This window comes from Tyto alba, unplaced genomic scaffold, assembly GCF_018691265.1.
Source record: "Tyto alba isolate M040663 unplaced genomic scaffold, T.alba_DEE_v4.0 Super-Scaffold_1, whole genome shotgun sequence".
Classification (NCBI taxonomy): Eukaryota; Metazoa; Chordata; class Aves; order Strigiformes; family Tytonidae; genus Tyto; species Tyto alba.
The window spans coordinates 8,185,140-8,209,080 of NW_024881261.1; the positions used below are offsets into that span (position 1 = coordinate 8,185,140).

The 23,941-nt window shown below is 45.6% G+C and overlaps 1 protein-coding gene across 1 annotated transcript; it reads left to right on the forward strand.

Moving 5' to 3' along the window:
• The first annotated feature begins 14,906 nt into the window (after window positions 1–14,906).
• Window positions 14,907–19,539, forward strand: VAX1 (ventral anterior homeobox 1). The gene is made up of 3 exons (XM_032988785.2): window positions 14,907–15,144; window positions 16,995–17,182; window positions 18,987–19,539. Exons 1-3 carry the CDS (start codon window positions 14,907–14,909, stop codon window positions 19,536–19,538), a joined length of 978 nt encoding a protein of 325 aa, XP_032844676.2. The 3' UTR covers window position 19,539.
• Window positions 19,540–23,941: the final 4,402 nt, after the last annotated feature.

Genomic DNA, 23,941 nt, shown 5'->3' on the forward strand with positions numbered 1-23,941 from the left:
CCTCATTCCAGACAGGAACTTGACTACTTAATTATGTCCAAAGTCTTGCTCTTTTTTCCCCCCCATTTGGCACATTGATGGCAAGAAGCATAATATTTCTTGCAGGTTTTTTTTCACTGAGGTGGTAGGAGAAGCTGGAATTTTCCTTGATTTCACCCCAATCTGCATTCACTGCAGTTTTCTCTATGAAACATTTACACAGGGCTGGTACCCCATAGAGAACAAATGTATGGTATGGCAGCATATGGGGGCTTTCTGTGTCAAGGTAGTGCATTGTATATCACTGTCTCAATGTAATTTTACCCTCTGACTAAGGGTATGGTCCCCCTTACCCTCTCCTTGGCAGAACTCCTCCTGATGTAGGGATCTCCCATCCCTGTCTCCAACCCCACCGTGACCCCCCTGAACGTGTCCCTCCAGCACATCCCCAGCCTGTGCAGCTGATGCAGCAGAGACACCGAGGACTCTAACTGGGGGGAAACCAGCCATTTTCTGGGGGTTGTTTTATTCCGTCTGCTTCATCCTGTAGATACTTTATGCTATAGCTGGCCCCACTGGGAGAAGCAGCCGCAGCACGAGGATGTGCAAGGGTGGGGTGCAGAAACTGCTTAGCCAAAGCTCTGCCACCGGAATGATGTCATCATGCTACAGCACATCTTTCTGTCGTCATGTAAAACCGCTTACGTCAAACGGTGGTGCAAGAACGGCCTGGCCTGTTGCTTCTGTTGGTGGTCAGAGGACTACACAGATTTCAACACGAACCGAGCATGTCTCCTCCTGGCCTGCTTGCCCCGAAAACTGTGCTCCGATCAGATGACGTGCAATTCCCTCCCCTAGACTAAACTGAATACAGTCTGGTAATTGCCTGGGAAACAATAAAACATACATGAGACAAAGCATTCATTTACACCACTTTATTTTTATAACAGTGACAGAAACTGGAATGGACCATTGTTAAAGATCACTATTTCCTGTGCTGTAATAAATGTCTCATCTTCCCTGATGCTTGTTTATTTTATAAATGCCTCTGCTTTGGCTTTCATATTTAGCTGCCAGCAGGACACCACCACATTCTGTTCTTTCTCCATTGTCATTACTGCCGAAGCGATGTTATATTGCTGTGCTTGGCCTAGATGGTAGAGCTTTCTTATCTTGAATTTCCCATTGCTTTTCTGACCTAGACTCCCGATGAGGCACAGAGAAGAAGTGGCAACACTTAAAAAGCAATGTTTTCATGAAGTATTAACAATTCTGGTTTTTACTTAAAAAAGCCCCGCAGCACGGACAACTGCTCTTTATTGTTATGATTTCAAGCACCATTGGGAAGGAATTAAGTTGAAGTGCATTGGCTGCACCTGCAATGCAGCCCTGAGACCCCGCGGTGCCCCAGGCAGCAGTGGCACAGGGGGGCTGTGGGAGGGGATGGAGAGGCGGGCGGCAGCACCACTGCCCCGCTCGTGGGGACCACAGCAGAGTCCCCATGCCCTGCAGTGGACAGGGAAGGAGTGAAAATATACAAAGACTCTGGGAAAGAAGTGCTGTTTCCATTTTTTTTCTCAAGTGCAGGGATGTGTGTGTCAAGGGCAGGAGTACGATCCCAACCCCGGCGGCTGTGCTCCTTCCGAGGGGGTGCACAGCTCAGACCCTGCCGGATCCGCGCGTCTGAGCAGACCTGAGTGCCTGTGTAGTGTGGCAAGATGAGCGGTGCAGGGCTTGAAGCAAAGCTCCTTGAAGTCAATGAGAGCATTTCCATTGATTTCAAGGACTTTGGATTAGACTCTTTAACATCACGAATGAAAGATACTGTATTAGAGCCAACTGTTATTTTTTAGGGCCACATTACCCTGCTGCCCGTCTGTTTTGTCGATCTCAGAGCACCACCAGCAAAACAGCAAAACCAACAGCAGACAATCTGTCAAAGTCCAATTATGTACCACACCGCTTCTCCTTTCAAGTGCTAAAATCTAATAATCGACCTAACTCTTCTGCCCTTCAGACACGCACACTGCATTCCCTTTAACATGGCTATGTCGCCCTTCTTTTATTTTTCAAAAAAACCCAAAATTCCCACGTGGAGGTATCAAGGTTTTTCTACAGCTCTATTTCATTTAAAAATAATTGGATCGTTATTTTCTTTAAGAACCAAACTTCAATAGTAAGTAATTTCTAGAGATGTCAAGTGGCTCAACATAAAAGTTAATCTCGATCTATTGGTTTGTTAGGTATGTTTACGTCCAACCAGTTAGCTGTCCTTTAACAAAAGTGATTTAAAGCCCTTTCTGGAGAGCATGAAAATTATTCCCTCAGCACTTACATCCTCAGAGCCATAATCCAACAAAAGCAGGCTTATCTTTAAGCATATGAGTAGTCCTGTCAATGTCAATGGGGCTCCAGATGTGTTTAAAGATAAACACATACTTAAGTGCTTTGCTGTATTGGAACTATTTGAACGTTTTATTTGCATTTCATTTCAGTAGTAGACTTCAAATTTTGTATATGATAGAAGAGAATTCTTTCTGGATGTTATATTAAAATATTATTTAAAAGAGGATGAAAAGGGAAACCCCAACATCTAACAAATATTTTTTAATGACTTGCATTCGTTATTTCGAATGTTACAAGTCTATATTGTTCGACTTGTTTTACTTGGGGCTTCAGGACTGAAGTGCTGCAAACATAGAACTGAGCAACAAAGCCCTGCAAGGCTCCACTCCAGCACTGTTAGAAGTTCAATATCCCACTTTAGGGAAGCCACTTCACCTGCCCATGCTCCATCTCACCTCTGCAAAATTGAAGACCATAAACTTTTACTTTACCCCACTGCAGTTGCCTAGTAAATGCTTGGACAGAAATTTGATAATAGAAAATGCCAGAAGCTGATTCTATGGAGAAAATAAAGCTGGAAGAGATTATTGATTGCAAATCAACTTGGGTAAAATATGCTTATTTGAGTATTCCACATGCCCTAGGGCTCAAATTAATCAAACAGCAACTGTGTGCAAACATTTCTTAGCATTTCTGAGAATGAGCCCTGCTATCCTGGATGACCGAGCTCCAGATGAAGGTGCAGCAGCAAAATCATCCCAGTGATTTAAACTAAACAAGCTGAGCTTTCTACCCCAGTGCAATGTGAGGGAGATGTGTTTGAGGTGATCATTTGTATGGCCCTTTCTATGAAATGTTGTCGGGCTGGACTGTTTCATCTGGACACTTCACCTGCTCTAAAATCTCTGTTGGCAGGGCCCGTGCTGCCTGCTATGCCTGGCTCACCCACTGTGCTGCTGGCCAGGCTCCGAACGGAGCTGAAAATGACCCTCAGAAGCAGCCGTGTCAGCACCCAGCCGTGCAGAGCGGCGAGGAATAGCATGGGAGGCAGCGGGGTGGAAGGCGGGCAGGGAGATGTTTCATGCCATGTTTCCAGACCCTCCAGAGACTTTGTACTAGAGGAGGAGACAGCCTTTGGGCTCATCAATATTTCAGCTACTTCAGCGACTGCAGCTTAAGTAGACCCATGGCCGGTAGTCAGATACAACAAACTCAGCACAGTTTTTTCCCCGTGGTTTCTGAGGCATCTGACCCCAGGCCGGGGAGGGTGCTGTGTCTGCCACGCTGCTGGCGGGACCAGAGTTACCTGGAAGTGGGATCACGTCCCTCTGCACAAGTTGTGGTTGTGGAAATGGCTGCAAGACAAGCACATGTACCTTTCATTCCTGTCAGATTGCAAGCAACAGGATGGATCCCGGTAAAAAGGAAGTGGATGGGAGGGAGGTACACAAAGGTTAGGAACAAACTGAAATTAAAAGAAATCCAGATGTGGCATTCATTTGCCTGAAAGGGCTATTGCCTGTGCCTTCCCATGCAGCCCACCAACTGACACTCCATCTGATAAGGAAGCAGCTATTCACATCGAGCAGCCTTCCCGCAACATAGCGCGTGGCTGTTCATTGCACTCGGGTTTGCAGCTTGACCCAATGGCAACCTGCCAATAACACATTATCAACAAGTTTGGGCAAGTGGATAATGTTGTTCCCTAACTGCAAAAACTGTACAGGAACAAACAGGACAGCACAACCCTGCCGTGCCCATCTTGTCCTGCCTCCTGCTCTTCCCCTAAGCCAGTGCCGGCAGGATGATGCAGCAGCCTGTTCTGCGGGTGGTTTCACTGTGCAGCATCTCCCCAGTGTATCTCATGTCTTGAGATGACACAAGCAAGTGGACTCATAAGATAACAGGGAGAAAATATGTTCTGTGTAAATGGACGCTGACCTGTGGTGCTTAGTTCAAGGAGAAGCACTGGCCTGTGTTTGGCAGGAGGAGGACTGAAGGGGTTACTTCAGTCTGAAGTTCTACAACATCTTTATATTTTTGCCCAGCTGACATTTAGCTCTTTTCAGTAGCTCATCTTTCCCCTTTGCCATGTCTGTTATGTCAGGAAACTTGCTGGCTGCTTTATTGCCTTGAAGGTCCAGCTTTTCTGCTATTCTCTTCACATCTGTAGTCATTTGTCCTTTTCCTTCTGAATCAGAGCACCACTCCAAACAACTCTGTGAAGTACAGTCTATTATCCCTTTTCTCCGCAAAGTGGTTTTGACTCTTCATATGTAATGCTCTATATAAAAATAAAACACATTGTGCTGTGTTAATAGCATAATTCTTAAACAGTTATGGCCTCATTCTCCTTCATTCAAGGTACATAATTCCCATTGACAGTAGTAGGAGCGCTGCCAACACAATGGTGCATTAGTTCCTATGATAAAAGGAGGCAGACATCGAAAGGTCCAATTCTGCTCTTTGTTAGGAACAAATGAAGGTGTAATGGACAAAAATATAAAACTAAGACAAAAAATTGTGTGGAACAGCTTCATACTAACCAGGTAGGAAGTTGCTAACTGAGTAGTCACTGGAGTTGACCTTAATCTGACAGGAGTCTAAATCAAGAGCAGTTTTAATAACATCAGTAGCACCATGTCTTTGTGGAAGAGTTTAGAATCGATCCTCAGAGCTGTGTATCTTCCCAAACTGAAAAAGGTTGGTATGGCTGGACCTCTGATTCTCTTACACGGTATGTGGGGATCTGAGTAAGCAGTTCAAAAACATGCCCTTTGAAAACTTGCCAAACATTTGTCCTTCACAGCTAGACGTCACGTGGGTGTTGTATGTGCCGTATTAAAAGGTAGGGAGTGGGAAGTGTCATTTTTACACCTTAGAACTCAACAATGGGACCTTGGTAACTTTTCAGCTTCCCTGCTGAATAACACCTCCCTTTCATTAATATTTTTTTTCTTTTCGTAGTGGGCAGTCTTAGAGTTAGAGCACTGTCCTGAGGATCTCATTCAGTCCCTCTGGCACCGCTGGGATAACATAGCATTCTATGTGCTTCTTTTTTTCCATCTATAAAATAAAAGGAAACATTTTCCTCCATCTATAAAAATAAACTAAACCATATTTCTTCTCTTATCCAATTAGTCTTGTTCCGATCGTAAGTATCTTAAAGCATACTCAGTCTTTTTGCACAGCATCTAATCTATCAGGAGCACAAATAGATATGGGGATTCTAGATAATACTAATATAACTTAATTTTTCTTGTGTTATTGGGTGATAGAAACATCCTAGCAAAAGAAGTAGCCAAACAATATCCTAGGAATATCCAGTCTTTAGAAACATACTATTACTTGAGATTTGTATTGCTCTGTTATATAAATGAATAAGCAAAACAATAACAATGTATAAACCCCTTTATATCCATTAATAAGAAACTGAGTGATATGGCAAAAAGACTACTATTGCCATATTTTTGCCCAAATTATTTCTTCCTGGCAGTGCAGTTACTATGGGCCTAACACTATTTCTTTCATGTAAAAGCAAAAGAGATTGTTAGAGTTCAGCCAGCAGGGATCTGGACTCCAGGATGTCTTCTTGAAAACATAATAAATCATCCTTCTTTTGCTGTCAGAGAGGGAATGAGCTTTCTGCTGTAAAGGTGCCCAAGGAGTTTGGTTTCCAAATTTTGTAGATACCTTTGTTAAAGGAATCTACTGAGTGCACAAGTACAAAAGATCTCTTTATCTTCTTGCTCTTCTCTTCCTTGTCCTTGCCTGTGCTCTGTGGAAACACAAGGCACAGTCCCAAAGCATTTGCCAGTGCTCCAGACTTAATAGACTTGGCTTTACAGAACATCCCTTGCTAAGGTGTCCTCCACGTTTTGGGTAATGTGGCAGCAGAAGACAGCCTGTTCCCTTAGTCTCTCAGTATATTAGATACGTCTTGTACCTTTCTACCACCAAAGTTTCAACCTTGCACAAAACTGGTGGTGATGTATCTGTTTGATTGGTAGAAGCATGTTTTGGAGCAAATAATCCTTATGCCTTTGCCTTTCCTACTAATGCTGATGCTCAAGCTAGAAGGTGCTTTCCCACAGAAGGGACACTTAAGACAAAAATCATTTCATTAAATGCTTTCACCCCTCCCATATGATGTGGTCATGACAAACGACTTGTCTCTTCCACTGATCACACCCTTACTTTTTTTTCTTATCAGAGGCACAAGTTACATAGTAATAAGTATTAAGGTTAACTACTATCCAAAACGTACTACTCTAGATTTTTCTTACCCAATGCCTTCAGTCTTTCTGATATATTACAGAATACCCTACTCCTGATACTTCAAGGAAGAACAAACTAAGCCCCAAACCGATGAACTTCTGTTGCATCACTCCTTCGTGTGATCAGTGTCCAGCCTGGGGTGTAAGATTCAATCACACTGATCACTGTTTTCAAGCTCATGTAATTAGGTAACCCTAACAAGCTCCAATTAACTTTCAAATCAAGCCAAGGTATTTGCCTCAGTAACTTCCTGCATCAGCAGCTCCCATAGGTGATGAGACGTGTCTGGACATCTACTTTTCATTCTAAAATTGTTGCTTTTCAATTTAACTTGATGTTTGTTCTCATGTGATAAAAGAAAGTCCAGTGCTATGTGCTTGAGAATTTTGACTTCCACAATCAGCTCCACTTTCATCTTCTCCTTCCCAGCAAAATAACTCTAGACTTTACCGTATCTCATGTATTAATCCTAGCAGCTCTGTAATAATTTTTATTCTTATTTCTTGAACATTTTTGGACTCTGCTGTATACCACATGAGAGAAGAGGATAAAAAGAATGAACACAGAGTTAATGTGGATTCATGGCATAATCCTGTGTTATCCTGATGGTTTTTTGGCATTCTGCTCTAGCTCTATTTAATAAATCCAAATAATCTTTTTATTTTTTTTAAGCTGCTGCTATAGATTAAGGTAAATCAGACACTGATGACTCCTGGTGCCGGTTCTTTTTCCTCAGAGATTCCTGGAAATTCAGGGTTTATCAGATTATTTGAATTATACAGCTAATCACTGATGATTTGCATTACTTTGCATTTAGCCGTGTTTAGAGTTATTTGTCATTGTGATGCTCAGCCTCCTGGTGTGTTTAGATCCATCTAAAGGTAAAGTGTTCACCATAAAGGGAAGTCACTCTAAACTGACCCATAATCTCCTACAGGTTTTAGCAAACGCAACTGCACTGATTTTTTGCCTACCTTTTCCATCATTTTCCCTGACAAAATGTTAGGAAATGTATTGAACCATTACTTCAGGTGTCCGTTTGAAATACTACTATATTTCAGGTAATAAAATCCTGCCAGTATTCAAGTTACACATTCAGTCCAAAGATTTTCCGTATATATGGCCATATTTCTCTTTTTGGTACAATTTAACCTTCAAGACCTATAGTTCAAGAATTTCTAATTTAGCTTCTTTTTTGTTGGATGCAGCCAAATCACCCAGGTATGCAAACCTTTCCAAAACAGATCTGATTTTGTTTATGGTTTGTACTTGTGGCTTCTGTTGACATTGCCCATTTTCACATAAGAGAAGTACCTGATAATAAGGTAAAAACAGCAATAAAAAAAATAAAAGATATAATTTCAATAAGATTTCCACCAAGTCTACTGACTACCATAATACACCAGCCTTGGGATGATGGCAGAGTTTATCTCACTCCAGAGTGAAGGGATGGCTTCTGATCTCTCATATCACTCGTTACTAGATGGTACCTGAGGAACAGACTCAGCTCAGCAAGACTGTTCTCTACAGCTTTTCTCTGGCTCCTTGAGACCATGATTATGAGTATTTGAGACGTGCTTTTGTTCAATCCAAACTAACTTAAGCTTTCAAAATAAAACAATTGAATTCTTCCAACCCAAAATCTGACACTTTTTTTTTTTTTTTTTTTTTTTTTTTTTTGCTTTTGATGCATAGGTCTTCAATGTGAAAACTCCAAGTATTGAAAAGAGTACAGATCATATCTACTCCCCTGAACATGTCACCTTTGCAAACTTCTCCTCTTGAGCTGTAAAGACTCATGGACTAACAGTTTTTGAGGTGGTAAGTGCTCAAGGAAAGTTGGTAAAGCTAATACCCTCGTCAAGAGAGGGTGAGATGAAGGCAGAGGGAGTTTGAGTGTTCAGATGCTGGTGGTAATGGAAGGAGTCAGTGACACAGCTGAGGCTGAAACCAAAGACTCTCAGTCTGCTGTCAGAGAACAAATAGTATTTCCTCTTAATTCACAGTTTTCCCTCATGAAAAGAATCATGTCTTACCATTGTTCAGATGGCTCACATATGCCATGGGCATGATACAGGCAATGAAGCTTTGCATTAATCTACTGCCCAGATTGATAACTGTACGGGGCAGCTCATAATGACCACAATGTGATTAATCATGATACGTGTGTGATACCCATGCTCATTATTACTGGCCTCCAGAACAGCACCGCTGAGTCCTGCCAATAAGCACAGTTTAGTATCTGGAAGAGACAATACCGCAATTACTGGCAAAGTATGCAGGAAAATTAAGAAGCAGCTAGTTCTGTATTCTGCATCAAGCTAGTAAGCAGGAGTATAGCAAAGCATGGCAATGTAACAGCTACAAGGAATAATATATATTGTCTTGATCTGATACTTTCTGTTAGATAGATGTCTGGATATGCTATTTTTTTTTTAAACAGTTGACTTGCAGAACACTTGCTTGAAGAGGAATATATAGAGCACTGGCATGAAGGACACAACACCTGTATAAGAGCCAATGAAACCTATTTGGAAATAGAGCTTTAATACCAAAAAATTATGGAAATGAGAGAAATTGTCTTTGTCCTGCTATTGTATCTATTAGAGTTCTTGTGACTCTGTGACATTTAATTTCATATAAAATTCACCATGTAATGTCTTTTATATCATGATCCAGGGACCCACATGCCATTGAACAACACAAATGTACCTGGGCATCAGTCCTTGGACAAGTGGAATTAGTACAGTTTCTAGCCATGTAGACTACCACAAAGATGACAGCCTTATCTTCTACTTCACACAGAAAGCTGGACTGAGTCACAGACTTCAATCCTTTTTTTCAGACAGTATAAACCTTCCAGATAAAGACATGGTCCTGTTCTTCAAGGATACTGCTCACCTCTGTGGAAAAAGAATCATTTTCTAAGATCACTTGCAGGAGAAGGAGCCAATTCCCACTAGAACAAATAACCATCTTCAACTAAGTGCTTAGCATAAACCTCTACATGTCCCCTGAATACACAGTAGTATGTATATGCTGAAATTTCCAAGGTTCATCTTAAATTGTATGACAATTTCCTCCTTAGCAGTGAGTAATGGCAAGAGCCACAGAGTTGTTAATTATGCTGTGGACTTTGTTTCAAGAAGGTGCTCAAAGTTCCTGGTGATTAGCACAGCACTGAGACCTGTATGAGAGAACCACCTCCTGGTGAACCTCCTGTCTTCGTGAAGATCATTTTCTCTGCTCACAGAGTCACACTGCACAGAAACATCCTTTCCAAGAGAAATGTAACACGTGCATATAATAATGAAGTTTTCTGTTTCTCCTTCATCTTTAACAGTGACCAGGGGTGCAGGATGTGTAGTAGGACCTCTTCATAGCAACTCACTGACATTTCCACATCTAATGTATCGTTATGAGTAACCGCCATATTCTATGGTAATTGGAAATAACCAGGAAGATGTGCAGCTCTAAGGCACCAGTTCATATCCCCTGTGCTAAACAAGTATCCAAAAAATGTGCTTAGCAGCTGCTTGTCCAATGCATCAGCAAGTTCAAAAGCAAATAACCCAAATCAAAGTAATTAGGCAAATTAATAGAAGAAAAATCTACTTAGGGCTATTAAACACAGAGGTAAGTCTTTTGATTCAGAAGATCTCTGAGCCATGGCCTTTTAGCCACCCACCAAAGACAAAGTCTATCAGGATGATTCCACAATGCAGAGATAGCAAAGGAGGGCAAGAGCCGAGTCTCCAAGTCGACAAAAGCTTGTACTCATAAGGAATATTATTTGGATAGGAATCCATGTTATATAATAAATCAAGTGAATTAAACACAGGATCCTTCTGATGAATCTTTTAAGTCCAAGTATATGCACTGAAGCTTAATAGCAATTTAGCACCATGCTCAGACTACGATAACCAGTTTGGCATGCAAACCTTAAAGAGAATTTAGGACAGAAATACTTCTTTGACAAAGAAGTGTTTAGGAAATAGTATCAATAATGGGCATCTTTCCTACCCATCAGATAGAGATAAAAATAATATAAATAGTGCAGTCAATGAGAAATAAATGTTTGTCTTTCCCATGCTAATAATACAAACTAATAACACTGTATTTGAAAAACAACAAGGTAGTCTACATAGCAAAGTACAGCCAGGGAGTACCTGTGTAGTGTGCTAAGCCATTTTTAAGCCCTATTCAAAGGGAAAAGAGATAACTCCCAGTCTGCTTATCTGGAGGCACATGAGTGTAGATGTAAGCGTGCTGAAGCTACAGAGATCACTGGAGTTATGACAGTAAGAAGGGAACATGTTATGTCCCAAAAGAACATAATATTCAAGAATGCTTTAAGTCTGTTGGGGAAAAAAATAAATGAGAATGGGCGAAAGAAAGTTTAACAACTGCCAGACTAATGAAAATGTTGACTTTATAAGTGGTAAAACTTTTAATTTCTCTGTGCTGTTCTGGACTTTGCTGTTTGTTGCAGATGAGCAGACCTCAATTAAAGTAACTCAGCTCTGTGTGGATAGACTTGTCTGATCAGTGCAAGTTCACTGCAGGATTAGACTTATTATTTGAATTTCCAGATCTTCAACAGTACTGTGTTCATAACATGCAAAAGCAAGTTTAACTGATTTAATAGGGAAAAGCCTTTTTATAGCACTGAATTCTATGGACAAAAAGGGGTTTGGAATGTATTTGTTAAGATATTACACACATAGAACAAAACTCCCCTGGACCATAATGAGCTTTGGATCAGGTCCCTGTTTCAAAAAAAAAAAAAAAAAAAAAAAAAAAGAGACACATCACACAAATATAGTATTTAATTTCCAAATATTCTTCTTCAAACAGTGTAATTGAGTTCAGTACCTTCATGTTCATTATTATGGCCTATGCCTAGACATTATCATAATGAAAAACATGGGGGGAAATGTCATGCATGCTGCCACACACCTAAGTAAATATAATTGCTCTCTGTATTTCACAGTAGACCTTTTATGGGAATCGTTATGCCTATTCTGTCTAAAAAATATCTGTTATATAAAAAATGTTTGAAATAGAACATTGTTTTATTTAGCATTAACAAACATGCTCAGCCAGGACTGTTGATACTACCTTGCCTGTGCATACATACACATTTATACATCTATGTATACTACACAGCAAAGCTTACCTGCTAAACACAGACCTATACTTCAGTTGCATGAAAAATGTTCTCACTAATCAGCATCCACTTGTTGCATCTCCCCTGAAAAGACCAAATCTCTCTTAAATGTACTGTTCCAGAGCATCCTTTCACACAACAGGCCTTTGCACAGCATTGTGAATTCATGGAGGAAATTAACTCGTTCCATCCTCGCTGTGTATCTGCATGAAGCCTTGCACAATGGGGCTGTGATTTATTTGGGGCCCCTGGCTATGACTGCCATACAAGTAGTAACTAATAACAACAGACCACCAGAGATTGCTGAGATGCATTAGCTGTCAGGAAAAACAAAACCTGGTCTGTAATAAGGACATTCTACATCGGGTTTTATGTATAAATATAGTTGAAATGATAGGGCTTGATGAAAATTTAGGGGCACCTCCTCAATCTCAATCTGACTTTTCAGATAGTGGTAATAAAAATAAGTTATTCTGTAATTTGTGGAAAAAAGACCAAAATTTAAGATTTTCACTGAAGACAACTCATTGAAATGTATCTATGAACTGCCATATTTTATTTTCTTTTTTATTTTTTTCTCTTTTATTCTCTTTCTTTTCTTTTCTTTTCTTTTCTTTTCTTTTCTTTTCTTTTCTTTTCTTTTCTTTTCTTTTCTTTTCTTTTCTTTCTTTCCTTTCCTTTCCTTTTCTTTTCTTTTCTTTTCTTTTCTTTTCTTTTCTTTTCTTTTCTTTTCTTTTCTTTTCTTTTCTTTTCTTTTCTTTTCTTTTCTTTTCTTTTCTTTTCTTTTCTTTTCTTTTCTTTCTTTTCTTTTCTTTTCTTTTCTTTTCTTTTCTTTTCTTTTCTTTTCTTTTCTTTTCTTTTCTTTTCTTTTCTTTTCTTTTCTTTTCTTTTCTTTTCTTTTCTTTTCTTTTCTTTTCTTTTCTTTTCTTTTCTTTTCTTTTCTTTTCTTTCTTTCCTTTTCTTTCCTTTTCTTTCCTTTTCTTTCCTTTTCTTTTCCTTTTTTATTTTCTTCTCCTTTATTTTCCTTTCTTTTCTTTTCCTTTCTTTTCTTTTCCTTTCTTTTCTTTTCCTTTCTTTTCTTTTCCCCTTTTTCTTTCTCTTATTTTCCCTTCCTATACCTCTCTTTCTTTTCCTTTCCATGCTTTTCTTTACCACCAGCCCCCTTCTTTCCTTGTCTCCCCCAGATTTCCCATTTATGATGATTAAGCCCGAGCACTGGATCCTTCACTCCATTACACCACCTTGGACAAAGACTGGGTCCTGTGGGGCAAGGGCTGTTATTCCTCCAACAGGCGCAGGATGAGACCCGTGGGGCTGAGCAGCCCTGGCAAGGGCACTGCGTTCTGCTTCTACCCACCGATAAAACGCATGGCTCCCCAGCCTGCTCCAGGTGGGTAAAATTCCGAGGCAGCGGCCCAGGCAGGCGGAGGAGGAGGCGGTGAGGAGCACGCCTGATGGATACTCCGGCGTTTGTGTGAAAAATTCTCAGGGAAAATTCTTTCTCTCCCTCTCAGGCCCCTAAACTCTTTGTGAATGGGGCCAGTGCAACATGTGGCCTTTCACCTCGCCCAAGAACCACTGCCAGACAGCCACACTCAGAGAATTGTTTGTTAATAGTCCAATTAGATAATTGCCATCTTTCACTCCTTTTGCTCTACATTTCCCATAAAGGAATGAATAAGGAGAGCAGCATGAAGAGGGCTTCTGCCCTGCAAGGTGACAAGAAGGACTGGAGCATGCTCTTTGCACAAGGCCATTTGCTTGAATTGAATCATTGTAGCCTAATCAATGGTCTTATTGGATTACTGGCTGTTGCGGTTCTCAAAGATATTGTAGCGGAGACAATGAAATAGCTAGAGTAAAACTTTTTTCTCCTTTAGTGGATCACGCAGTTGAGATTTTTCATGGGCTCTCTCTTTCTCCCTCCTTCCCTCCCTCCCTCTTTCCCTCCCTCCCTCTGTCCCTCTTTCTCCCCCTCTCTGTTTCTCCCCCCTCCTGGATCCACTGCACACAAAGCTGGCTTTTTTTTTTTTCTTTTTTTTTTTTTTTTTCAATGAGCAGGCTCTGCGAATAGGTTCAGTGTTTGCGAAGGTGCAGAATTAGCACACACACATGCACGCACACATACACACACACACAGAGGGAGAAGCACAAAAAGCAAGTATCGGGACTGAAATAAGGAGAGGTAGGAGTTTAAGATGGCTGTCTGTGGGGAGATGTGTTAAGGAGGATTTCTGCTGGCCAAGATAACCTGCTTCCTTGGAGAGATCTGCTTGAAGGAAGAACTTTTTGTGTGTGTGCATGCTGGGGATCTGTTTGTTTGTTTAGAATTCAGGGGGCTTTTTTTTTTTTTTTTTTGCCCCCCTACAACTGCGTTTTTCCAGCCCTTCCTAGCAGCTTTATTCAGATTTATTTGGCGTGCTCTGGAGAAAGCCACTATATAATCGGGAGGTCAAAGGCATACTGAAGAAAGTTAATAATGGCTGCTAATGGTGCTAACAATTCAGGGTGAATCTTGTCAAAAGTTTTTTTTTTTTTTCCCCTCTCCCCCCCCCTTTTTTTCTTTTTTTTTTTTTTTTTTTTTTTTTCTGGAAGTCTCAGTCTTTTGATTGTGTGTTTCCTGAAAGCAAGACCAATCATTTCAGTTTATTCACTGGCTAAACTCTACTTGATTGGGGACAAGCACACAAACCATCCATTACGATCTGATATATTATCCAAACAATTTAGTGTATTCATGAGGTAACCTAAATGTGGAGGCTGCAAAATTACCCGTAATCAATTGAAACAGCGAGTGCGCGTCCCTCTGTGTGTCTAACAACTACATGTCTCTGTAATAAGGCAGACATTAAATCATTTTAGAGTTGCACTGTTGAGTACCTGATCACTGGGCGTTCTGGGAAGCTGGACAGTCACATTAGGACGCTGGGACTGAGGAAGCCGCTGCTTTTCCAGTGGGATAAAACCCGATCTTCCTTACTCAAGGTGCTTTACAGTTCCCCACCGATCTGACCCTAAGCCGTGCAATATCCAGCATAGACTTCGTCTTCTTATTCTTCTTCTACTCTTCTGTATTTTTTTTGTTGTTGTTGGCTTTTTTTTTTTTTTTTTTGTTTTGTTTTTATTGCACTACATGTTTGGGAAACACGACAAAATGGACGTTAGATGCAGTTCAGAGACTGAAGCTAACCGGGTCTCGAAGAACGGACATAAAGAGGGCAAGGAAAGCAAAGGGTCTGAAGGAAATATTTCTACTTCTTTTTTGAAGGATCAGCAAGGGACTTTTTCTGCCTCTGCAGCCACGGAAGATTGTAATAAAAGTAAATCTAGTTCGGCTGATCCGGACTATTGCAGGAGGATCCTAGTTAGAGGTATGAGTTTGAGGTATTTGGCGAGGGTGGGGGAAGGTGAGCTGTGTTCACGCCCGGGAGATGCGTTTATTTTGTTGCTTTGCCTTTGGTCCGTCCCTGGGCTGAGGGACCTTCCTGGGGCTCCGGGGGAGCGCTCCCACGCCCCGCGGGGCCCTGCGCGGCCGCCCCGCTCCAGCCCGGCTTTATTTCGGGCAATCTCCGCCAGCGGCTCGGGGGAAAGTTAAGCCGCGGCGGTTCCTCCCCGGCTTTGCCCCGTACCGGGCCAGCCCCGCTTCTTCCTTGTTCTGGTTTTGGTTTTGGTTTTCTGCTTTGCAGCTTTCCGGGGGTGCCCGTCCCCGCGGGGAGCCCGCCGGCACCAGCGCCGCCTCGGAGGGTCCGCGGCTCTGCCCCCGCGGCCGGGCGCGCTCCTTCCGCGCCCGCGCAGCCCGCCCGCCACCGGCCGCTGCCGCGTACAATGGCGCGGGGCTGCGGTTCCCGCCCGGCTGTCGAAGCGGGCAGGAAGGTCCTCTCCGGAGGGCAGGGGGTCCCGCTGTCCCCCTTCTCCCCGCGCCCAGCATCCCAGCAGAAAGGGATGTTTTGAAATAATCATCAGCCTTAAAATGAATGGAGGAATGGCAAAGGGCTTTGATTTTTTTTTTTAATAGTTTAATACGTTTAATTTTCCCCAACCTTTGTCTCCCCTCCAGGGTAAACTAATTAAATCATCCTATTCCTACCCTCTCAAAAAAAAACAAAACAAAACCAACCAACCAAACAAAAAAAAAAAACCAAACCAAAAAACACCTGAAGACATTTCAGTTTTATTAAGGTGTGTTTTGGGAGAGGAGGAAAAGAACAGAATCGGAACAAAATTAGTGCGAAGCAGGCCTTGTAAACAATAATTAATCCTTGCACGACCGACTGACCCAGAGAGGGGTCAGATTAAAATGATGTGGTTGCCTCTGATTTAAAACGTACCGAGGAGGTAAAATTACAGAAAGCAAAGTTGGGAAGGCTTTAATGTAACATGAATCTGGATCTAGCTTGACAGTCGTGTTAATAAGATTTGTCCCGCTTTCTTCCGGTCGGGGAGACTAAAAAAGTGATGTTTCTATGGGCCGTTTGGTGCCTTGTTTGGGTTTTTTTTCGCCCTTCTTCTTCTCCTCTTTGCCAAAACCCCAAAGCAGCGGCGGTGGCGATGCTTTCTCCGGGATACTGGGTGGGCTGGAGGTGTCCCCAGATTCATGGTGTGCAGCCAGCAAGCTCAGGAGCAGTGCTGCCTGTGCCCTGAAAGCTCTTGTCTGCCTATTTTTTTTTGTTATTTTTTTTTTTTCTCATGGGAAACTTGCTCTAAAAAAAAATAATAAGGAGGTTTTATATTTTGGAGGGTGGCGGGGGGTGTGTGGCAGCTTCCAGCAAGCCCTAACCCGGAGCCTAGGGGGAACAAAGAGTAGCCCTGCACTCCAGGCACAAAGCCCAGCCTGGAGGATCCCTCCCCAATCTCCCAGAGGGGCTGTGGGTGATGCCGCAGTGTCGTACTATCAGTGCAACATATTAGAGCCAATTTTTAAATGGGTTGAGGGGATGATTTCCAGAGCCCTGGGCCTTCATCTCCCCCTCCTTCCTTCTCTGCTGTTTTTGTTTTGTTTTGTTTTTTCCTTGGGTGTAGTGGTCAGGTGCAGTGCCCAGCCTCAGGGACTCTGCTCCATCCCCACTCGGATCTTGGTCTTGAAGGTGCTGCTGGTGGCTGTTTCCCAAGGAAAAATTAAAAAAAAAAAAAAAAAAAAAAAAAAAAAAAAAAGGAAGGGTGGGAGGAAATAAAAAGAAAAGGGTTGTCTGGGTGCAAAGCTGACTGCGCCTTTCTTTGCCAGATGCCAAAGGTTCAATCAGAGAGATTATTCTGCCTAAGGGGCTTGATTTGGACCGTCCCAAGCGGACCCGCACCTCCTTCACGGCCGAGCAGCTCTACCGCCTGGAGATGGAGTTCCAGCGCTGCCAGTACGTCGTGGGGCGGGAGCGCACCGAGCTCGCCCGCCAGCTCAATCTCTCCGAGACTCAGGTAGCCCCCGCGGGACGGGGAGCCCCGGCTGCCCTGCCCTGTCCGCTCTCCTGCCCCCCGAACCCCCCCCCCGCCTCGGCGGGAACCCCCCCCCTCCCTGCTCGGGCATCTCCCCTGCGCGCCGGTGCCCCGCGGGTGGGCCGGCCCCGCGGCCTTGCGCGCCTCTTGCGCGCCACCGCGCAGGCCCCGGGAGATGTCGGGCAGGGGCGCGGGCCCGCTGGAGAGGCTGAGGCCGCCCCCACAGGTGCCCACGCGTGTCCGGTCAGGGGGGAAGGGGCGCTGCCCTGCGTGGGGCTTATACCTATGTGCGGCCAGGGAAGGGGGAGCTCAGGTGGGGGGATGCTGAGTGTTCCGCGGCCTTGCGTGTCCCCTCATACAGCCCCCACGGGCTCTCCCGCGGCCGCGTGGGTCTGTACACGGCGAGGCGGCCCGGCCCGAAGGGTCCCGCAGGAACACGGCCACGAAGCCAGACCCTTCCCCGGGCCGGGCCGCGGCTCCCCACCGCCGCCGTGGAGCAGCCCTGGCCCCGGCGGGACGCGGTGCCCCCGGGCGCGGAGAATACGCGGCTCCGGCCGGGGAGAGGCGAGGAGAGGCCGAGCCGCTCCCAGCCCGCGGGAAGCGGAGCACCGCTGCCAAAACCGGGGCCGGGGCGGGGGGAGAGGTTGGCACCTTCCCCTGGGGGCTGCGGGGTTAGAGGCGTTTGGTCTGAGAGCTCTTTCCGTGGTACGGGAGACCCGGGGGACCGGGCTGAAGTTTGGGCCGTATTTTGCGTCCTTCTATTTTCGAGGGGGAGAATCGCCCCTCCATCCCGCAGGGCAGAGCGGCCGTGGGCAGGGGGCGGGCAGGCGGGTTAAAACTATGTGAGAGTGCGAGGAAGCATCTAAAATGACTAAACTTCTAAAAGCCGGTTTCATATTTCTGCAAAATATCATACAACAATAAATTCCCCTTACAAGTTAATTAGATTTTTTTCTTTCCCTTGCCGGATAGGAATGACAAGTTCAATAGCTCGTAGGTTACAGAAACCGCCGTGGGTGCTTTTTGTTTTGTTTTGGGGTTTGTGTTGGGTTTGTGTGTTTTTTGTTTTGTTTTGTTTTGTTTTTTTTTTTTTTTGGGGGGGAGGGGGGGAGGGGGGGGGACTTCCAGGATTCCTTTTTAAAGATAAATATTGTTTTAAAAGGGTGAGAAGGGGAGAAAGACTGTCCAGGCGGGGAGATTGGGAAAGAAGCGCAGAGCTGTTGTTACACTCAGGAAAGGCAGCAGGACCCGAGGCGATGGCAGCGTGCGGGGTCTCAGCGAGCGGGGCGAGGGGGGGCGAGGGGGTGAAGGGGGGGGCCTGGGGGCCGCGATCCGGCCCACGGGCGCTCCCGGGGCTCCGGCTGAGATGCCTTAGAATAAAGCGGTGTGGAAAGGGCTGGATCCGGCTCCCAGGGAACGACAGGCGTCCAGTAAAATAGGATGAAGTGAGTCGGGTCAGGTTAAAGGTAGAGTGCGATAAAAAGAGCTAAGGGCTCCCGGATTTCCCTTCCGCTCCCACCGGGCGCACCCCGAAACGGGGAGCAGCCAGGTTGCAGGGGGGGCTGGAGTGAGGAGGTGTCGCTTTGTGCGTTTTTAAGACGCCCCGCGTTATCGAGTGCCTGGCTGGAAGCCTTTGCAGCCTCCCCCCTCCCCTGCCCCGCCGGGCCGGGGTCCCGGGGCACCTGGCGGGGGGGGGGGGGGGGGGGAAGGGAAGAGGGGGGGGAAGGTTAGGGGGGCGGCCGTCCCTCCCCGCCCCGCTGACCCTGCCTCTCTCCCCGGCCCGCAGGTCAAGGTCTGGTTCCAGAACCGTCGCACCAAGCAGAAAAAGGACCAGGGCAAAGACTCCGAGCTGCGGTCGGTGGTGTCCGAAACCGCCGCCACCTGCAGCGTCCTGCGGCTGCTGGAGCAAGGCCGGCTGCTCTCCCCGCCGGGGCTGCCGGGCCTCCTGCCGCCCTGCGCCACCGGAGCGCTGGGCTCGGCGCTGCGAGGGCCCGGCCTGGCGACGGGCACCGGCACCGCGGCGGCGGCGGCGGCGGCGGCGGCGGCGGCTCCCCCCGGGGGCTCCCCGCACCCCCCGGCCGCCAGCGGCGCGGCGGGACCCCCCCCGCCGGCCGCGCTGCACGGAGCGGCCGCCGCCGGGCACGGGCTGTTCGGGCTGCCGGTGCCCGCGCTGCTGGGCTCGGTGGCCGGGCGGCTCTCCTCCGCCCCCCTGGCCGTGGCCGGCTCGCTGGCGGGCAACTTGCAGGAACTGTCGGCCCGCTACCTGAGCTCTTCCGCCTTCGAGCCCTACTCCCGGACCAACAATAAAGAAAGCGCTGAGAAAAAAGCACTGGACTGACTCTAAGTAACTTACCCCCCCCCCCCCCCTCCTCCCCCTATTTATATTTATAGTCTCTATTTGTGGCGGTATTTATGGGACGGGCGGCCTGCCGGCAGTCCCCCCCCTCCCTGGCCGCCGCGGTTCCCTCCGCGGGCCGGGGCGGAGCGGGGCCGGGGCGGAGCGGGGGCCCGCGGGGCGAGGCGGCGGCCGGGGCGCGGGGGCTGCGGGCACCTCCCCGGGGCCCGGCGGCCACGGGGCAGCCCCCGCGGCTCTCCCTGCTCCCGGGGGTGGGATGGGGGGGGGTGGTGGGTGGTGGGTGTTGTTTGTCTGTTCGTGTGCTTTGACACCGTTAGGAAAGGGACGGAGAGGGAGAGCGGCCGGGGGGCGGCTCGGCTGTAGCCAATGCCCTGTCAGGGAGAAGGATTTCGGAGAGAGGAGCTGCCAGGTGATGCCCGGATTTTTTTTTTTTACACCCCCCCACCCCCTCCCAGACTTCAGTGACTCCTAAGCACAAAGGTTTGGGGGCTCCACCTGTGCCCCTGTTTCCCCCACACCCACTGCACCGCAGTCCCCGTGCAGCGTCTTTGCCGTTTGCCCTTAACACCAGCCGGGAAAACGTCCAGCAACTTTTATTTTTTTCACGAAACATCTTCTTGAATGTGGAAGGGCCGGAACGGACTGCCTTGAAAATACACGCACGAAGCGGGGAGACAGAAACCAGTGGCTACAGAGATTTTCCGTAAAACTGTCTCTCCCTTCGAGATGACAGACACAACGCCCCGGTTTGTTTCTGTTTTAGTTTTTCTTAGGTTTTTGTTGGTTTTTTTTTTTTTTTTTTTTTTTTTTTTTTTATTGTTTGCATTCCCACGGGCCAGTCCTGCGGACCTTATCTGCAAAAACAAATCTGCAGATAAATAATGGAAGTCGCGACTCGATTTCCGTCCAGATCTGTTGCGATGGTAATTTTTATTTTTTTTTCCCTGTTTGATTTTTTCAAATGATTTAAATGCGCATCTAAAGAAAAAAAAAATCTTTAGCCTTCCTTCCTCCTAAAATAACCCTCTCGTATATCGCTCACACTTCATTTAAAACAAACGTAAAATATAAAAAGCGTATCTTTTATTGTTATTTTTGTACTTTAAAATATATCTATGTAACATTCTTTTTTTTTTTTTTTTTTTTTCCCTTCATAATTCTTACTTCTATTTTCTCCACAAACATATGTATTTCACTTTCTAGTATTCTGGATCGAATATTTCCTGTTCAATTTCGGTACTTGAATTTGCCAGAAAAGGGATGCTGTACTTAGCTAGTTCTTTGAAAAAAAAAAAAAATCTTTACTTTGGTTTTAAGTTTCTTTTCTTTCTTTAAACTTTAACACATGGCGTTTACAAACTGTATAAATACGTGCCACCAAACTGTAACCAAAAAAAAATTTTTACAAAAAGTGGAACGGTTGCTGTAGTATATAGAATTAATTATAGACCAGAACTGGACAGAAGGAGCTGGACAGAAAGAAAATAGTAATTTTATTGTAAATTATTTACGTCTGAAGTTTCTAGGCAACTAGTCGAAACAAAATAATGAATGAATCGAGCGCTGAGCCCTTGCTACTAACTTTTGTTCTGAATGTTTTGGATATTTGGATGTTTTGTATTTATGTGGTGAGAGTGAAATATATTATATCTATATGATGACTGAAATAGGTGTATTTTCGTCTTATATTCGTAGCACCCATATTGCCTTCATCAAATATGTGCGCTGCCAAAAAAAAAAAATTCCTACCCCTATGTAATCCTCCCGGTTTGGGTTTTTTTTTTCGGCATTTTTTTTTTTTTTTTTCAAATTTTACTTTTAATTTTGAAGCGGGAGACTGTGAGGTCTGTTTCATGAAGTGGGATTTCTTCTTCCTGGGGCAGTTTCGGGCACTCCTGGTCCCCTCCCTGGCTCCCACCCGGCCCTCGCAGTGCTCCCCGGTGCCACGGGCCCCATCACCCGCCCGTGGCCGTGGCTGGGGCGGCTCAGCACGGTCCTGAGTGGGGAGGGGAGCCGGGCGCCCAGCCTGCCTGGGTGGCACCGCCGAGGGAGCAGGGAACCCCTCGCCTCCGCGCCCCTTCTGCCTGCAGCGGGTGCGGGCCTGGCAGGCATTTACAGATGCACATGCATGTGTGTGTATCTATATAAGCATATATAAATATACATACATATATAGATATATGAATATATATATGTTCATGTGCATAAATATGGATATTTATAAGTATTTTCTAAAGAGGTCTTGCTTCCATCCTGTTTGGCAGCCCAGCCCTGAGAATCTTTTGCTGGGAAGCCGGTGCAGGGCGCAGCCCCTGTTTTTCAAGAGCCCCCTCCCAGACCCCGGCTCCTCCTGGGCCGCACCGAGGTGTCAAACTGGGGGTCCCCAGGCCTGCAGCCCCGTGGGACCTGCCCACGCCACAGTTCCCCACCGGCCACAGGTCCCCGGTGTGGCCCATGCTGGGCTTTGCCGTGAGAGCATCCCAGCTGGGGCAAATGCTCAAGATTAGGAGGGAAAGGTGTGGTGATGATGGTGATTTGGTTTTGCTTTTTTTTTTTTTTTTTTTTTTCCAAGTGTGTAGAAATGATCTGGGCAAGGGCAATCCGGGTAAAGGAGGGGATCACAGGTGACATTTGAAGAGGTGACATTGAAACTGCTGGTCAAGGCTAAAAAACTTCAAGGGGAGGGGAGGGGAGGCAGTGTTAAAAAGAAAAGAGCAGAGTGTGGCAAAACAGACCTGCCAGGGAGACCATAGGAGAGAGCATAGTTTTTGGTTTCTGCTTTGCCTGCATGGACTGCACGGCATCACCCACAGCCTTGGACAAAGAGAGGAGCCCTGGACTGGGTTGCTTTTGCCAAGCAGGCTGTCATCACTGCTCCAACCTTCCTCGGGCTCCCCTGCCTCCCGTGGGGCTGTCCTGCGTGATGAAATGGCCCCATCCCACAGGGACCTCCCTGCTGCTGAGATGGGGCCGCTTCATTACCCAAATCTGCTGCTGCACCGTGACCCACGGGGAACACCAGCACGAATGTGTCCTGCCAGAGCTCTCAGGTGCCTTCACCTAAAAAGAGGATTTCTCTGCTATTCTATTTTTTTTAACTGGAGGCAGTAGGAGGGTTCCTGCCCTCTCACACAGGCACCATGAGGCCCTTTTTCCCTGTTTGCTGGCCTGATCTGCAGTCCCAGGGCTGGAGCTACGGTCAGTGTAAGCACTTTGCTCCTCACCTAAGGCAGTTTAAGCCAGTGTCAAGCTAAATTGCCCACACTAAAGCAGAAATCCTTATTTTACATCTTTGCAGCCCTCTTCAATATACATGTGAAGAGCTAGACATCATTATTCTTATTACTATGATTATTAATTATTTCTGAATATTTCTAAACAAGGATATGCCCTCAGGCGTGAAGGGGTCTTGTCTAAGCATTCAAGTAAAATAAATACTTCAAGACATTATTCAATTTTTTTTTTCCTGTCTCCTTCAAATTCTATCTGTCCTACCTCTGTTCCAGAGCCTGCTTCTGGGCTGGGGTCAGAGCAAAAGCTGCAGGTTTTCCACTCCCATGCAGGGTTATCACAGTCCTGTTTCAGTGTCTGTTTGTGGCTCCTCAAATCAAAACCTTGGAACCCAACAGGGAGGGAGACAATTTGTTGTTTCCTTTGAAACTTCCAGCATTTTAAATGCATGGGGTTCCTGAGTGCCTAACCCCCCTCCTTTCTACAGGAGAACAAACTAAACCATGTACATCTGATTTCTGTAAAAAGGGGAGGGAATACCACCTGTAGCTGTGTCGCTGCGTAGGACAAGTTATAAATCACACATACACACATCCATCTATACAGTGAGACCAGATCAAAAAGCTGGTTATAAATAATAGTCCTGTTTCAATTTTTTTTTTTTTTTTTTGTTGCCAACTACACCGAAACTGTTCTGAAGCTGTGTGCTGTCCAGAGACACTGCTTGCTTGTTTTCATTGAAATGCTGAATTTCATTCGACCGGAGCAATGAACACAAACAGCCTTCCTGAAGCTACTTGCTGCTGAAAGCTTTTGCTGTGTTTCATGCAGTATAGCTATTTATGCCCATCACTGTGGCATCTGAGCTCAAATTGAGGAATATTAGGCATATGCAGAGGGACCATGTGTGAGCATGAGGGGAGGGAATATTTAGTAGGAAAGCAAATAAACAAAATATAAATCTATGGCTGGCATGATCTTTTAAAGGAAATCATGGAAGTGTTTCTGTGGCAGGCTGACTTCCTCAAACTTTCCTTTAGCAGCAGCTACCCATAGCACTTAGGATGAGCAAGCAATAACAAAGATTAAGGGTGGTGTGGGTTATTTCAGTTAGTTCAGCTGAACCCGAGGAATATTTTCACAGGTACATGGAC